At 36.6% G+C, this 18,196-nt stretch overlaps 1 protein-coding gene and 1 pseudogene across 1 annotated transcript; both read left to right on the plus strand.

The window, feature by feature from the left end:
• Positions 1 to 450: 450 nt before the first annotated feature.
• LOC114747083 (bidirectional sugar transporter SWEET3-like) lies at positions 451 to 1,746 on the plus strand (annotated as a pseudogene).
• A 7,624-nt stretch (positions 1,747 to 9,370) lies between these two features.
• On the plus strand, positions 9,371 to 17,346 carry LOC114747081 (ATP-dependent zinc metalloprotease FTSH 11, chloroplastic/mitochondrial). The gene is made up of 17 exons (XM_028935370.1): positions 9,371 to 10,229; positions 10,812 to 10,965; positions 11,524 to 11,616; positions 11,772 to 11,857; positions 11,962 to 12,085; positions 12,776 to 12,895; positions 13,275 to 13,325; positions 13,756 to 13,817; positions 14,017 to 14,074; positions 14,198 to 14,323; positions 14,399 to 14,479; positions 14,813 to 14,942; positions 15,053 to 15,204; positions 15,400 to 15,681; positions 16,010 to 16,099; positions 16,269 to 16,322; positions 16,613 to 17,346. Exons 1-17 carry the CDS (start codon positions 9,508 to 9,510, stop codon positions 16,763 to 16,765), a joined length of 2,538 nt encoding a protein of 845 aa, XP_028791203.1. The 5' UTR covers positions 9,371 to 9,507; the 3' UTR covers positions 16,766 to 17,346.
• The last annotated feature ends 850 nt before the right edge of the window (positions 17,347 to 18,196 follow it).

Here is an 18,196-nt window from a genome sequence, read left to right on the forward strand (position 1 = left end):
AAGAATGTTAACCCTTGACGGCTTCTTCATGATTTCTTTCTTCAGGGTTACTTTGAAGAGGGTCATAAAGAACAAAAGCACAGAGCAGTTCTCTTGCATCCCTACATCATCGGGCTGTTGAACTGTCTCCTTTTTACTTGGTATGGATTGCCTGTTGTAAGCTGCAAATGGGAAAATTTCCCTCTGGTTACAGTCAATGGCGTCGGGATCGCCCTTGAGCTATCTTATGTTCTCATTTACTTCTGGTATGCTTCGGCCAAAGGAAGGCAAGTTCCCACTCCCACACAAACTTCTTCCTTCGTTCTTAAATTAGCTAAGCCCAACCCAAACAAGAAACGCTACAGCCGAAGGAACATACCTGAAAGCTGTCTCATTTTCGTTTCCTGAATTCTCTAAAAACAAAAAGGGGGGTGATATATAAAAGGGTTTTCACCAGTCCACATAGCTCTGTTCTCAGAGGATTGATGGTGTTCTTTTATGCGTTAATAATTTCCTCCAAAAAGATAACATGTGAGTGGCTTCAGAAATATAAATTTATGATTAAGATTATCTGTGTGTGAGGCACCTGTACGTGTCTGCATCAAGGTGTGCAGAAACCAAAGTTGGCAGCTAGCATCTTTACTTTGCGCGCATGCTTAGGCATGCTAAGTGCAGGTAGAGAAAAGATATGGTTATTGAAGGTGATTTTCCATTACAGGTGCAGGTAGCCATGACAGCTATACCAGTTTTGCTGGTGTTCTGCATCACTGCTATTATCTCAGCTTTGCCTTCCACGACCATCGTCATCGAAAGCTACTCGTGGGTAGCATAGGCCTTGTGGTCGCAATAGCAATGTACGGCTCTCCTTTGGTTGTGATGGTAAGTCACTTTTGTCTTCCACCCAAAATTTTCCTTCCAATTTCATACGGTATCTCCCTTACTTTCACGTCGAAACAGAGTGAAGCAAACAAATCCAAGATGGGGGAACATAGGAGTTCAATTATTGTAATCCATTTCACATTTACTGAAAAAAACAAATATAAATAGAGGCTGATAATTAAAACAAAAAGAGAAGTGTCTTTGCAAGGTTACTCCACTAATACTTTCTTTTTGTCATTTGGCCCTACTTAGCCTTTCATAACATAATTGTATTTTCATTATTGCAGAAGAAAGTTATAAAGACAAAGAGTGTGGAATTCATGCCACTTCCCTTGTCATTGTGCTCATTCCTGGCTAGTTCGCTTTGGATGACTTACGGACTCCTCGTCCGGGACATTTTTGTTGCGGTTTGTATTTTATTCTCCTAAGCTCAAACCTTTTTTTTTTTAAATATAATTAAAGCCAAGAACAAGTTTGATTAAACTTTGATGTCTTGAACTTCAACTTTGGACAGGGACCAAGTGTGATTGGGCTCCCATTATCCATCCTGCAGCTGGTGCTTCACTGCAAATACTGGAAAGGAAGAGTTATGGAGAAACCAGTGAAGGAAGATGCAGAGAAGGGGAACCTTGAGAAAGATGGATTGGAAGTGGAAATGGGGGACACAGAAAAGAAGGACTTGGAGAAGAATGTGACAAAATCATAGGATGTGTATCTGGTGACCTGTAGCAGTTCCAGTGGGATAGGGTCCAGGGTTTCAGAAAGTTCCGCTCATATTCTGGCGTTTTTGTTTTTTAATATTTCTGTCCCTTTTGTCATTAGTGCTTCCCTGTATTCTTCTCATTAACCCTGGTCATAGTTTCGAACTCTAATATATATGCCTTCTTTTCCTGAGAACTTTATCTCTGCCATTTTTCGTAGAAGCACTCAGGGTTCCAACGCACCACTCCATTGCGTGTGAAAGGATTACCACACAACCCACACATATATGCCGCTGTAAAAAGTCACAGCAGTAGCAAAGAAACCACGGTAATATTGGAGCCTGAAAAACAGAATTAACAATCAGTATGAGTCTATGAAAAAGATATTAGGCAGGTATATTCCTTATTATCAAATAACCTGATTTCTGGAATGGGGGAAATTTGGAGGCAGTGAAGGAGAGAGATAGTATGAAAGGCTGAAAGATTTGCTACGTTTCGAATTAAAGAAAAAAAAAAAAAAGAAGTTGCTACGTGGAGGAAGTAAAAGAAGGCAGGTAAGGGAAACGGAGATGGTCCAGTCAGCGCATAAAAGCAATAGTTATGAGGAGGAGGCAGTTTATTTTGTCCTTTTGCTGGGCCTTGAGAAATGGGCACGGTTATTAAGGGAGATTCTGTTCTTCTGTGGAGTGACACGAAGCGAAGCATAAAAGTCGAACCGTTATGGGTTTCTTAGCAAGGAATATTTTTTGGGAATATTTCCTTCACTTGCGAGATATCATTATTTACCATGATGCATAAACAGGCGCCCTGCCACTAAACAAAAGGCCAAATTCCCTCCTCCCAAAGGCAAAAGACTTCTAATGGGAAATATGAAATTTACCTCTTCGTTTTAGAAAATAACTTTCTCGACCTGAATCAGGAATTTTAAAGTTATTATACTTATGCAATAGATAGCCGTTAACTTTTTGGGTCTGATCTGAAATTAAAAAACCAACTTTGACCTTCAAAAAAACACAACCGTTTTTGATCCGGGACGCTAGCAATAGTTGTTTCTGGTGGGTAAAAAAAGGTATGGAATTGACCAAAATCTTGTCCACTTTATCATCTAAAGTGACAAAATTTGACTTTTTATGTCATTTTATTCAAACCGGACACTTTCATATGGCCTGTTGTTTTGTGCGAGTACAGAGTAAATTACATTTTCTGCTATTAATTAATATTGCATTTTTATAGATTTTTTTTTTGGGCCAGAGGCATTTTTATAGATTCTATATCATATAATAATGATTTATGGAATATAATTATATTGATGTTTTTTTAGCATTTAAATATTATTTAAAACTTAAAAGACAATATATTTCGTGACCACTGATAACTTTGCCTTCCTCGATTTTCATGGAGAGAGTGTTGTTGGAAATTTAAATATACAAAAAAATGTGAAAATTAGAAGAAAAAAATATATGCTGCAGGAGAATTTAAGTATTGGAATTATATGGTTAGAGAATCACTAAAAAGTTTTGAGAGAGAAATTACTTACTAAAAAGTTCAATAATAAGTTGCCAGCATGAACCTTTTGTTATTTCTACTTTAAAACTTATTATTACTACTATTTACTTGTTGATGAATTTTAGAGCAATTAAATCCTATCTTTAAGACCAGATTGTAATTCTTCTTAACTTCTAAGAGGAGCTTTAACCTGTGTTGGCCAAAAGCAAAAAAAACAAAAAAGAGAGGAGGTTTAACCTGAACAAAGAACAATAGTTATAACACCATAATTCTTTTTAAGGGGGAAAAAACAAAGGAAGTTGTCATAGGACTTTGAAAAATTGTGCGCTTAACTGCCTATTTTTACGGCACAAGTCTTTAAATTAATATGCCTCATGACCTTTTTATTTTAATTACTCTTGTTCCGTTTTTTTCTTTTGCTGACTTTTCAAATATTTCACACACGCCTTTTCCATTTATGGAATCCATGTACTTCCATGACGTAATAAACTTAATTTAGGAAAAACAAGAACAAAGTGATAGGCCCATTGATTATTCTACCTCGTCTTCACCTATACACGCACCATGACAAGCTCCATCAGCGGACGTCTATGACAGTTTGAAAATCTGATTTTAGCAGTATAAATTTAAATTTTTTAATTATTTATTTTTAATCAGAAAATATTTTTTGAAAAAATAGTAGTTAAAAATTATCTCTATTTTAAATTATATACATGTTAAAATAATTATTTTAAACAAATAAAAAAATCAAATCCAGATCATCCAAAAAAGACATAAATGATTCAGATCTAATGAGTTTTAAGTGCCCATCAAAGTGATGAGTATCAAAACTGGTTTGTAACAGTTTGGGTGCTCATGTTAAAGATGGGCACTTAAAGCTCATCTTTTTTAGACCCTTTAGATCTGATTTAAGTAGTCTAAATCTAATTTTTAATAATTATTTTTATATAATAAAAATTATTTTAAAAAATGATAATTAAGAAATTATTTTTATTTTAAATCCTATACCAATTAAAATAATTATTTAAAAAACAAAAAAGAAATTAAATATGAACCATCCAAATCTCATCTGGATAGTCCTGATAGGATAACCTCAAGATACTTGTCTTTAAGATTGGCACCTAAACTCGTTCTAAGGTCCAGTTTGTAGTGTCATCACATAATGCGATATTACTTTATTTTACATGACATGACCACTTTTAAAACATGAACATTAATTTTAAAAGATGTTTACAGAAGCAAAACAGAGATTGGCTCGATAAAAAGAGAAATCATGAAAAAGAAGATCTGTTCCTCTTTAGGATAATGCGGTGTTGGCCTCCCAGTGGAATGATCAATTCTGGCAACAGCGAGGATGATGAGATTAGTAAGCGCAAAATTAAAGCCAGGAGAGCAGGGGAAGGAAAAAGAGTTAGATACCCCTCAAGCGTGGCGGTCAAAATGAAAAGGTGTTGGAAGGGGCCTTGTTGCGGTCATTAATAAAACTTCCACCTGTGGCTTGGCGATCTAACTAATTCTAAACTACAGCTTGGTCATTGTAGTTGTCGCAGAAAAGAGGCGGCAAACGCTTTCATGAGAACAGCGGCAATTTGGTCCCTGGTCTCACATACATCCTATGCCCTTTGCCCTCGGCAGCATTAAAATCAGGGCCCATTGCTCAAATTTTATGTGGTCCCGTCTCATTCAGGTACGCGATTAGGTCTTGCAGAATAAGTTAATCTTTGATAATGTGGGTAATCAGGGTTTGAGAGTCTGTTGAGAGAGGTATCAACAATTAATACTGGACAATACTTTAAGCAAAATTATTTTCAAAAGGATGGTCGTGCCTAGATGAAGAAAAATCATTCAAGGCTAGCTATGGCAGAATATGTTGTTGGAGATTTGTGCATGGATTTTCTTTACCCTGCGATGAAAAAAAAAAGGATATAGAGTGGGTAAAAATATAAAAAGGACTTGATTTTAAATAAAAAGAGAACAATAATTTTTTTTAAAATAATGTGGTAAAGATGAGAGATGAAACTATAATTTAAAACCAGTGAACTTGTTATACTAAAAAATAAAAACGAATGTGAAAAAAAAACCAAAACAACCTCGCGACATAAAATATTTATTTTATGTGTATTTACTGTATAATTCATGGTTTTGCAGCGTATTTACTTAACCATCTAATTCTCTTAAAAACGTTTAAGTATAGATGCGAATGATAACTTCAATTTAACAAATGAAAAATACCACTGCATTGAATTTGTTTGAAAAAATTAATTCTCAATTTTTAACTTAATTATAACTTAATCTCATAATTATAACTGGTGACTAATTTTTGGACGAGTCAAGAAATAAAAATCGAGAAATTAAGATATAAGTAATATATTAATTTTTCCATTTTTTTAACCCCCATGTTCAAAAGTTTTCTTCAACTGCATTTTGTAAATGGAATCAGCCGGGACGAGGACACCGAGTTGGAGCGCAGCTGTTGGGCTCGGAATTTTAACACCGCGACAATTGTCGAGTCACATGCCTCCTCTGTTTTTAACAGCCACAGCCGTACAATGCCTATTCACGTAGCCCCTGTTTCGTCCCTCTTCTTGTCAGGGTCCCCCCACCCCGCTTCATTTGAGTTTAGATTTATTATTTATAAATAAAATCAATATGGTAGCAAAATGCATCATCTGGTTAATTATCAACAAAATACTGGTAGTAAGAGAAGTTGAGTGGGGAGGAATTCAATCCCTTTGAAGGCACCTCTTTAAAGATGTGATTATCGATGCTCCATCATTATGGGTGGAAACTGGAAAGCTGCGCTGGGACATTCTAATAAGAAATTGCGGACTATTTAGCGAAAACCTCCAGCCATTTGGAGGGCAATTTTTACATTTTAATTTTTGAATCAACTACTCTCTATTATGGGGGGTTGATTAAAAAAACTAAACACTTTTGTACTAGTTAGCTCACTTTAATAAAATTCCGAGGATGAGACGTGGCAAATGGAGAATGGGTGGGATGGAGAGGCAGCAGAACAAAACTAGGAAAAGACAAGAGAGGCATATGACTCAACGGACACGAACCCAACTCTCCAGCGGAGGCGCCCAAGTCCCATCTGCATCCCACTGGCTATGTGAATTCAATTTGGACAGCTCCAACGAAGCAGGCATAAGCATCCATGCCACGCTTTCCTAGACTCTGATCCTTCTGTTTAGTTACCTTTTCTACGTGTTGGCGTTCCTGACGGTCTTTCCACAGCACCCCCCACATGGCCTTCAGTTCCGCGCACTCCTTTCTTTCCCTGTTTTAGTTTTATAACTCGCTCTCCCTCACCCTCTGACGCATACAAACTCCCCGCCCCTCTTCTTCCACCCAAACGCTGCATCCATCTCCTTTTGACTGCCCCCACATGCTCCACATCCACATATCGGAACTGGTTTGATTTGATTCCCCAGTGCATGCCTCCGCTCACTCCACCTGCTGCAGATTCTCTGACTCTTTCCATTAATCGTATCTACAACCATATGTGTCTTTCATTTAATTTATTCAAAGCCCCGTGACGTGATGATTCATCATCTTTCCGCGCGGCCCCAGCATCTGCCGCTACTTCCAATATGATTCCATCCGTGCGTATCATGGTATTGTGTGTGTGTGTGTGTGTGTGTGTGTGGATACATGCACCTTCGTTAAAAACCGTTCCTGGATATTCGCCTACGCACGCATATTATGATTCTAAAACCGTTTTTTTTTTTCCCTGCCAAAATATATGTCAACTAATTTTCAGAAATCACATTTGATCACGCTTTCACATTGTGCAAAGCTCTGCTCACTGCAATTATTTTCGTTCACTGCCATATTTAAGCCCAGAGCTTGCGAGCTCGGCTCCTTACATCAGCTTCGGTTGCATCCTCTGCGGAGCGCATTCCACAATGAAGACCTCGTCTTTTCATGGCCCACGCAAAGCCCGTAACCCCTTTCTTATACAGGAGAAAACAATATTTAACTCGAGTTTGTTATATTCATGCCAGTGGGATTGAATCTAGGAAAACTGTTTAGTTTTTCATAACGTGCCGAATCAAATTTTTAATCCCGTTGAGAAATATGACCACATTTGGTATTTAATGGTGCTTCAAGCATAATTGCCTCCAAAAAGAAGATATATGTGCCTTGCATGAGTTAAAAGTATATGTAATCAATGAGCGATGGATACAATACTGTACTGTTTAATAATAATATTTATAAAATAGGACATATAACCAGGCATGATTGAAGAATCAGACACGATGAACATAAAAACTTGACCTAGGTAATGTTTAAAAAATAAGAAAAATTTAAATTGGAAAAAAACCGCGGAGATCAAAGTGAGCTGCTTCCTAAAATGGTCCAGTTCGGCTGAAATTAAGTAGCCCATAGAATCTCGTGTTTAATTGAGTTTGAAAGGGCCACCACAAGCGAAAGCCACATTTTGCGGCTGAACGGTCTTTCCTCATAACAGACCTTAGGTAGTTGAAACACGAGGACGCCCAATTATAATGGATGATCGATCTCTGGCCCAAAAACACGATCTGCATGCTTTATTGCTCTGTGAGTTCATTCTTGTGGGTAGTTTTGGATGTTTTAGATAACTTGTAACCGGTGCAGTTGGCAATGGGTTTGGATTGGAAAAACACTGGACTCTGGAGCCCGACAATAATATTCTTCTTGCATCTATCTACAAATAGAACATGCAGTCCGCCGTAATCCTGGACAGATCACCCATGAGCCCCGAACGAGTGCAACTGTCGGCCTTGTTTGCTGGATCCTTTTTGTCTGCAAGTTTTTTCTGCGTTTGGGCTCGTGCATGCTAATGCGATGCATGGTAAGAATGATTTAATTTTTTTTGACCTTGAAGAATGATTTAGGAAGTGTTGGATGAAATCAAACCATGATTTAGAGAACAGCTTCTGAAGAATAGATTTTGTGAAAATAGATTTTTTTGACGAATAGATTTTGTAAAAAAGTGATTCTGATAGAATGAGAATATTTGGATAATTGTTATCAGAAGCATTTTTATATGTACAAATTACTAAAAATGACATAAGTTAATATGATAATTACATAAAAGATAGATTTTATAATATATTTTTATCTGAAATAATAAATTTTTAATAGTATATTTTTTGCCAACACAATAAAAATATATAAAAAATGTAATTAATAAATAATTAGTATGCATATATGTATTTAAACTTAAAAATTTTAAATATGAAATCCCATAATATTTTTTTACAACTAGTTTTTTTAACGATATACTAACTCTGATCTTTAATATAAGAGCTATTTTGATATTCAATTGGTCTTCGATATAAAACTCCAATACATTTTATTTATTATATTTATCTTTTTTTTAAAGTAGTCTTTGTAGTAATTATACATGTTAAATATTCATCAAATGGTACTTCTAGCAAATACATATGATTAGAAAGGATATTTTAGGAAAGACAATATCTATTTATTACAAATAGTTAACTTAACTAATTTTCTTAATCTACTCAAATTAATTACCTAACTCTTATATTAAGGATTGAAAGTAGTATTATAATGTGAAAAAAAAAAAGCAATTTTTTTTGCTTTTCATGAAACCATGGTTTTGGAGGCCAAAACCTTGGTTTTAGACCAAACCAAGGTTTTCTGAAAAATAATTTGAGAACTTTAAGAAGTCATAATATGTTAAATAAATGGCCACTGTTAGTAAGTGTAACAATGAAGGCTTTTGCTGAAATCAAAGGAAGGCTTTTTTTTTTTTTTTCAGTTTAAAAATGTTAAAATATAAAGTAAAATAATGTAAATTTAAGGAATCCAAGTAAAGGATCAGGAATGCACTTCTATTTTAAATTTAAATTAATAATAAAATAAAAATTTAGCAGAATTATGAAAAAAAAATCAGCCAATTTATTCAATTTAAAGTAAATGCAAATTAAAGGGTCGGAGAACAAATACCAGTTGAAGCTGTCAAGACAAATGAGAACACAATAAATATCTTTAGGCTAAAAACTAACAATCATAGAAATAAGAACATATTATTTATTTCTTTCTGGCAAAAAAAAATTACTTCCTTTATTTTTAACTTTTGTATTTCTCTCATCTGATGCACTTTACGCCTTCATGCCTTGAAGATCTGATGCCAACATGAACAAATGTGGGGGAAAAAAATGTAATCCCTACGCTGATTTTCACTATTTTCTCTCTTTTCCCAGCGTATCTATATCACATACAACGTCAATGTCAAACTCAATAAATCGAGTTCGTGGACAAGAATAGGCAATAATTCGCACAGGCAGATAGTCTGAAGCCGGCGCCAATTTTTGTCCAGGATAAGGTTACTTCTCTCCTTGGCTTTGTGGCTTCCGCGGCCTCTCTCCTCTCTTCCCCCGGCTCCAAGAGAGAGAGAGAAGAGGATTCAACTTAATCAACCCTAGCAATGGCTACACTTCAAGCTTCACTTCTCTGCAAACCTTGCCTCTCATTCATGTCTTCCTCGCCCCCAAAGCAACGACTTTTTCACTCTATCTCTTCGGCACCTCACCACTCCTCTCTTTTCCCTTTCAATCCGCTTAGCCTCTCACAGCCTTCCGTCCGTGCATTTAGTTCAAATTTTCGCAAGTTTCCATTTCGCCCGCGCGGTCCACCTGCCTCTTTCACATTTCGACCTGAGAACGAAACTTCGTGGTCAGAATCGAATTCTTTGGGAGATATTTCTAATTTAACTGGCAAGGATTCGGATGTCAATGAAAATGTTGGGGGGCGATTATATGTTACGGGAGACAGTTCGGTTTCAGATTCAAAACAACCGAGCGTCGACGGAGTTGATGCTGGAAGCTCTCAGATTGAGTTGCAGGGTGATGCTGGGGAGTTAACTTCGGAGGCTGCTGGAGGGGGAAGTGAGAAACGCGTAGAACGGGAAGAAAAGAGTACACATGTGGGGGAAAAGGAGGTTGGCGATAGATTGCCGATAGTGGTGTTCTTGGTGGGCCTGTGGGCGAGGGCGAGGGATGTAATTCAGAAGGCTGTCACTGATTTCTTAAATTGGTGGCCTTTTTGGCGGCAGGAGAAACATTTGGCGCGCTTGATTGCTGAGGCTGACGCAAATCCTCAAGATGCGACAAAGCAGAGTGCTCTACTTGTTGAACTCAACAAGCACAGGTTTGGCCCTGCACTTCTATGATTTTGCCCCTCCTCTGTTCTTCTATTCATTCATTTATTTATTTGGCGAATTCCTCTGTTTGTTAGAGAGGACCGGCTGCAAAATCAGAAACCTTGTTTTTGAATCTCCGTGAAAATAATATCACCCCGAGCTCTAAAAAGTAGAACAAACTGTTCATAATTTTCTTACCTAAATATTTCTTTTGCATGATTAGTTTTCAAGATACTGCATTGTATGCTTTTATTGTGAAGCACTTGGGTGCCCAGACGATGAAATGGAATAGAAGAAAATTAGATAGTCAATTTCGACTTTGAAAAAAAAAAATAATAATAATAAAGCGAAGAACTCTGCTCATTTAAACATATAAAGTTGGCAAAATCACATTTTTATTCATACCAAGACCATGTTGGATGGATATTTTATCATGTTTCAGAAAGTAGACATACTCAACGGGTTAGGTTACACGCCCCATTTTTAAGCTGAGGTTCTGTCAAAATTCCTTACTAATTTTAATAATTTTTTGTGTATATGACCCATTCAGTTCTATATGAACTCTCTCTCTCTCTCTCTTTTTTTTTAAGTCCGGAGTCTGTCATCAAACGTTTTGAAGAAAGGGATCGCGCTGTAGACAGCAGAGGAGTTGTAGAATATCTTCGAGCTCTTGTGGCAACTAATGTTATTGCTGAATATCTTCCTGATGAGAAATCTGATAAACCCTCTAGTCTCCCGACCCTGGTAATTAGTTTGTATGTTAATTTTCTTGCCATACTTTCTGTGCTAGCCCATTCTTCATTGCTCCTCTTTTTTTAATTAGCCGAGGAAGACAGTGTCACCTTGTTTTGCTATATATTTATTCATGGATTCGTGGAAATTGGTCTGTCCAACATAAAAAATGTATCCATTCATTTATTTATTTGGGCAATTGGCAAAATATATTTGTGACCTCTATGATTAGAAATGTGTCCAATTGATGTGCGTCTGACCTTCCTGGTGCACTGTTGAGTTGAAGATTTGTGCAGTTGTTGTCGTCTCTTCAAACTTGTCCACCATTTCCTTAGTAAGAGTCTTATGATGTAAAATTAACTGGATGGTTTTGTAACTCCAAATTCTATTTAGGACTGGAGGTAGTATGCAGGATCATTTTGATTTACAGGCTACATGCTTCATGCTCTGGAGCTTTTTCTTCCATCAACATATAATTTTATATTGTTTCAGGAATTTCCCAGTAGATGTAATTGATTAATGGTTAAAATGCGGTACATTATGGAACTGATGGTAAGTTTAATTTTGCAGTTGCAAGAGTTAAAGCAGCGGGCATCAGGTAACATGGATGAGCCTTTTCTGAATCCTGGAATCTCTGAGAAGCAGCCGTTGCATGTGGTTATGGTAACATTTACTGCAGATGGCATGTTCTTGATGCTTTGTATTTAATGATCACTTGTTCCTTGATTGTAGGAAAAAAGTCGAGCAAGATTTTATTTCTTAATCCATTTTTCCTCGTACGTTTGTTCTATAACTCACAAATGTATTTCCTTCTTAAGGTTGAACCAAAGGCATCAAACAAATCACGTTTTGCGCAAGAACTTATCTCAACAATCTTGTTTACTATTGCTGTGGGATTGGTTTGGTATGAGCATCTAGTTTCCTTCTCTTTTTGTTGCTCTCGTGTATGATATCTGCTTGTTACTGGAATTTTCATCTGTGGTATTCCAAAATATAATTGCTTTTCAGGTTTATGGGGGCTGCTGCACTCCAAAAATACATTGGAAGCTTAGGTGGGATTGGAACTTCAGGTGTTGGCTCAAGTTCCTCCTATTCCCCAAAGGAGTTGAATAAGGAAGTGATGCCAGAGAAGGTTGACTTCTTAAGACCTAGGTTAACATTATCTGATTTCTTTCTTTCAAATAGCTGCTTCTGTGATTCTCAAAAACAAGATGATCAAATTAGCTTAGGAATGGCTATGGCCAAATTTTGTGCTGCCACGGAGAATTTTAGTGAACAGATCAAAAACTGTCAAAGGGAAAAATTTACGACCATACCATTCTACATGATATACATAATGCGTATGGTCCTTGTTCTTGGTTTATGTGGTTATATTATAACATGGTATTTTCCATTGGCAGTCAGTTTGATGAGCTTTCTTGTACTTCTTAGTCGATTTGGTACCTGTATAGTGTATAATCCTTGTTTCTGGTTCGTCTCATCAGGTTATAATCTGCTATATCATATATGTAGAGATATTTGTAAGCTTTGTTGTATGTTGTGGTCTTTTCGGAATATTTCTTTTTTTTTTTTTATGTTTTGGAGGACTTCTTGTTCGTCCCTAAGATATATTTATTCCCTTTGCTTTCTAATAATAACTAATCAGTTAAATAAATGCAATTCAACCAAACAGCCAACCGTAAATTAGGCATATTTTCGTCTCCCAAAGTTTTGTTATTTGTTATATGCAAGGTCTTGAATGTACAAAATGCCAACAAATAAGAAGCTTTTCTATTCTGCCTTTTAAAATCTCTTTATCTTTGTGTCTATTCCTACCTTGCAGAATGTCAAAACATTCAAAGATGTGAAAGGCTGCGACGACGCAAAGCAAGAGCTTGAGGAAGTTGTGGAGTATCTAAAAAATCCATCTAAATTCACACGCCTTGGAGGAAAGTTGCCTAAGGTTTGTCCAATTTTGTTAGTTTTTTTTATTCTGCCTTTAATTTGCTGCGTGGCAAAACCAAAATCTCCCCCCCCCCCCAAAAAAAAAGAGGGAAAAAAAACACCTGGCAGGGGAAATATTCTTCTTTACCCCTATGGATTTCTCATTTCTCAGCAAGAGGTCCTGGGTTTCCATATTGTTGCGAATTGTGTGATATTCATAGTAATGCACAAGCTAGCATTTGTAATCATGGTTTATGTTTCTTATTTCTAAATTTGTTCCCTAACATGCCATGCTGATGAATTTGCTTCTCTTCTCTTAATAAGCTGTCATGCCATTTTAATTTGCATTTGTTGTTTCTGTTGTTTACCATGGGAGCCTGAGAAATTCCATTTTACAGGGTATTCTCTTGACAGGAGCACCTGGAACTGGAAAAACTCTGCTAGCCAAGGTCAGTTAGTTCTGGAACTGTTCACACTCAAACACAATAACTTTCAGGAAGTTACTGTCATTTAAAATTAGAACCATGTAGTCTGCCTATGTCTATTTCTGTTTTCACTATCGTTGATGTGACCCTTCTATATGCATCCCGAAAGTGTTTGGAAGTACATATTTTACTTACATGTGGGTGTATATGGACTCTTGAATGTTTAAGTTTCACTTCTTCTCTGGCTATCAACATTCCTTGAATCATTTGATGATGGAGTGGTCATTTTATTACTTTCACTTCATCTGGTCCTTTCCTGAAAACTGGATATTTATAATTAATCTTTAGAATATTTGAATCTCAAGTTAAGGATGCAATGCTTTTTTGTTATGGGCATTTTGGGTTAATCCAATAATTGGTTCTGAAAATATTTGGTTTTTCTGGAACATTGAAGGCAATTGCTGGCGAAGCAGGTGTTCCTTTTTTTTATAGGGCTGGATCTGAATTTGAGGAAATGTAAGTCTTTAGTTTTCTTTCTACTTTTTCCCCCTGTTAAATCATGGGGCCCGTAAATTGTTTAATTAGGCTGCTGCAGCTATAGTTCCAGCATTCTTATCATGCATATCTGTAGCATGTAACCAAAAGTAATTAAGATACACTAAATGTTTGGTTTTAGGGATGCTTATGTTCATATCACTTTTCATATGCATTGTAGGTTTGTTGGGGTTGGTGCTCGACGAGTAAGATCATTATTTCAAGCAGCCAAAAAGAAGGTTTGTTGCTATTGACCAATGCTGTCTTCAAATTCATCTGTATTTTGGTTTTCTCTGTGCCACATGGTTTCCCTTACTAGTGTCTGCTTGTGTGACATGTTTTCTCCCCTCTCTTTTTTTTAGGCTCCCTGTATTATTTTCATTGATGAAATAGATGCGGTTGGATCAACAAGGAAACAGTGGGAGGGCCACACAAAGAAGACGTTACATCAGCTACTTGTGGAAATGGATGGCTTTGAGCAGAATGAGGTATCTTCAAACGTTTTGGACCATCGATTGTTCAAATTTTCTTTTCCAAATTTATTTATCATCTTCGTTGTGCAGGGAATAATACTAATGGCGGCTACAAACTTGCCAGATATTCTTGATCCAGCCTTAACAAGGCCTGGTAGATTTGATCGACATGTAAGTTCTTTTTTTTTTGAAAAAAATAATAATAATAATAAATTTAGATGGTTAATTTACTTAGAGAAGAAGGGAAGTGCAAAGATGAATCCTCCAAGAAAAACCAAAAAGCAATATAACAGAGAGATAAAGGGGTGAAAAGAGGCTCACTTTGGGACCATATATTATTAACGTTACTCTCTAAAACCTTGTCCTTACTCCATGTTTCAGTGTGCTTAAAACTAATATATATTTGTAGACTTGCCTGTTAAAATGTTGCAAATATTGTCTTGAATGACTGTTTAAATTATTTTGCTGTACATAGTATAGAAAACTAACAATACCCCATTCTAGATTGTAGTACCAAATCCAGATGTACGTGGGCGCCAAGAAATTTTGGAGCTCTACTTGCAAGACAAGCCTTTAGCTGAAGATGTAGATGTGAAACCATTAGCTCGTGGGACACCAGGATTTAATGGGGCAGGTGGATTGTTGCTCAATAAATTCAATAAACATTGCATTACTGTTAATGTGATTCTTGTCCCCTTTCAAATTCTTGCTGCTGATGTTCTTGATTGTGGATCCTTAAATTAGATCTTGCAAACCTGGTAAACATTGCTGCCATTAAAGCTGCTGTTGAAGGTGCAGAGAAATTGACAGCTGCACAGTTGGAGTTTGCGAAAGACAGAATAATCATGGGAACAGAGCGTAAAACAATGTTCATATCAGAGGAGTCAAAAAGGTATGCCTATATACAAAGATGTCCAGTTTGGTAATTGAGTGTGTGGCCTATGAAGTTCATGTATCCTATGTATTGGGCTTTCAGTCCTGACAATATTTTTCATGAAATGCTGCACTAAATTAATTTTAGTTTCAAGATTTGTCCTTGCAATAGGAAATTCATTGATAAGTGGGTTTAAGATGGCTTGCATAATTTTCAGCTTACTGCTTATCATGAGAGTGGACATGCAATTGTTGCCTTCAATACTGAGGGTGCGCATCCAATTCACAAGGCAACAATCATGCCACGTGGATCTGCCTTAGGAATGGTCACCCAACTCCCCTCAAATGATGAGACGTCAATCAGCAAGAAGCAGTTATTAGCACGCCTTGATGTTTGCATGGGAGGAAGGGTTGCCGAAGAGCTTATCTTTGGTCAGGATCATATAACAACCGGCGCAAGTAGTGATCTTCATACAGCAACTGAGCTTGCCCAATATATGGTAAATTTATGCCCCCAGGTTTACTGCCAACAGTAATATTTCTATCAGATGAACTAGGGGTCACTCCCCCCCCCCCCCCTCCCTCCCTTACTGAATTGACATGAAATTGCTTTGCCATCTTCAATCCTAATCAATTTGCATTACCCACCAAATAAGTAGTGAGAAAGTCATTTAAACTTTGCCCAAAAAATGAGTTAGATCTCTCAGCCAAAATATTTGCAAGACCTAGTTGCAGCCAGACTTATCTTTCAAGTATAAAATGGCATTTAAATCTTTTTTTCGTTTTTTAAAACTTTGTGGCAGACTTATGTTTTTCCCCGTGTTCAAGGTCTCAAATTGTGGTATGAGTGATGCGATTGGACCAGTTCATATAAAGGAGAGACCAAGTTCTGAAATGCAATCACGAATTGATGCGGAGGTTAATGTCCTAAATTTAAACTCTATTCTGATGATGTAAATCTTGTTTACACATTTCTACTCCCTCTTCTATCCCTTTCGGGATCGTTCTTTTTATTATCGTCAGAGGAAAAGGAAAAAAATCATTAAAGTTCTCATTTGGATTTGAATATTTTTCCTTTGCCGTGCAGGTTGTGAAACTCCTTAGAGAAGCATATGACCGTGTAAAAGCCCTCTTAAAGAAGGTCTGTCAAAATATGTTATTGTCTGTTCTGAATCTTTAATTTAAAAGGAGAAATCTCTCTCTCTCTCTCTCTCTCTCATGTGAGGAAGTGGATCTCACTTCACTGTTTATGTTCTCTTTAACAGCCTGAGGTTTGATTTAGCGAAATGTAAAATGTCGCATCTTTGTGATCTTTCAAATCAGTTCATTTAATTTGCTATTGAATAAGGTTACAAACACAAATAAAGGCTGCAAGGCTTTCACTGAAAATAAATGCTTTCGCCCTGATAACTTGAGACATTGTTTTTTCAGCATGAGAAGGCATTACATGCGCTGGCTAATGCATTATTAGAGTACGAGACACTTAGTGCCGAAGAGATAAGGAGAATTCTTCTCCCACACCGGGAAGGACGGTTGCCAGAGCAAGAAGAACAAGAAGCAGAAGGGGAGCTAGTCCTAGCCTGATATTTTTTTTTTCATCTTATTTGTAACTAGGGGGAAGCTCTGTACAGTATACCTGGAAGTCCTACAGGTATTAATCTCAATCCAATTTCTGCTGTTTCCCTTCTTTGTGCATACTATTTTTTTGTCGTTAAATTCTTATAGAAAGTAAGCTATATCTCTTGGAGCATATTTGGCACAAGTAGCCTTCCGCAAAATGACAATACTCAACGGTCACTTGTTAGATTATTACCCTTCTTTTTTGGGTGAAAAAACTGTGGAATTTGTAAAATCTTGCTGTCTAAAGTGGTTTATGAATTTATTATTTATTCTGAGACCCGAGTGTGTGTTGGCAAGCTTGAGTCGTCACTTCAAGAATGGAAGAATAGACTTCAACCTCCCAGTCTCCAAGAGCACTGATGAATTGTATCCCTAAGATTGATGGGGATTTTGGCGGGGCAATAGCGAGAGTTTTGAACGGGCGGCACGTTTAGTCTTAAAGCAAAGTCGCCTGTTTGCAGGCCCCAAGATTCCAGTCACCATCTGTCACCAAAAGACACTATGGCTCCTGAACTTTGGCAAATGACAAGCATGTCCTATTCTTATCTTGTGTACTTATTTCTTTGTTACTGGTTGCTGCTGCTGCTTTTATATCTTTTTTTAAAAAAATAAAATTTCAATATTCGCACCATCAATACTGCAATTGGGTTTCGCTGGCTGAAAAAAAATACAGCATTTGTACTTGATTTGCCTGTGGAAAAAATTGTATTTGGTTTGTTTATGTCGTCGAACTGGGGAAGTTCAAGTTCCGTTGAAGCGCCTTGGGAGTCACTATTATTTGTAGTTTTGCTAGGATTTCACTCTTATTTTTTGCATGCCCTGCAAATTTTAAGCTAATTGAAATATATTTGGCGGGGCACATTGCTGCCAGTGTATGAGTATGATAAGCAAGACTTCCAGCGTTACCGTAACAGTCGAATCCCGAATTACCTTGTTGGCAGCAAAAATACTACAACATGCAGCTTCAGTTCCGGCCTTACTGCACAACATCCCTTTTGGTCAATTAATAAAAGGAGAATTACAATTAGATTCCATTTAAAAAAATTAAATATAAAAAAATCTCTTGAAATCATGAAATTATTTTGAAGTTTTAAAGAATTTTTTTGCAATAAATTTTATTTGTTTAATTATCAAATTTTTTTTTTTAAAGTTTGTATTAACAACTGAAAGAGCAGTAGTTGATAATTTAGGGTGTAAGGATTGAAAACTATCCCACCTGATTTGACAACCCATTTTCTCAGCATATCACACCTTAAATTGTTAAAGTAGTCGCGATAGTTGTCAATTCTTGCACCTAAATTGTTAACCACTACTGTTTCAGTTGTCAATGTAAACTTTTAAAAAAAATTTGATAATTAAACAAATAAAATTTATCGTAAAAAAATCTCTTGGGAC

This window comes from Neltuma alba, unplaced genomic scaffold (assembly GCF_004799145.2).
Source record: "Neltuma alba isolate B1F8T4 unplaced genomic scaffold, ASM479914v2 tig00005197_pilon, whole genome shotgun sequence".
Lineage (NCBI taxonomy): Eukaryota > Viridiplantae > Streptophyta > Magnoliopsida > Fabales > Fabaceae > Neltuma > Neltuma alba.

What these genes read in the sequence shown, in the direction of transcription:
- LOC114747081 (XM_028935370.1), top strand. Translation starts at nt 9,508, where the DNA reads ATGGCTACACTTCAAGCTTCACTTCTCTGCAAACCTTGCCTCTCATTC. An exon ending in GTTGAACTCAACAAGCACAG is followed by an intron (nt 10,230 to 10,811) that starts GTTTGGCCCTGC and finishes TTTTTTTTTAAG; the next exon opens with TCCGGAGTCTGTCATCAAAC. An exon ending in CCTCTAGTCTCCCGACCCTG is followed by an intron (nt 10,966 to 11,523) that starts GTAATTAGTTTG and finishes TTAATTTTGCAG; the next exon opens with TTGCAAGAGTTAAAGCAGCG.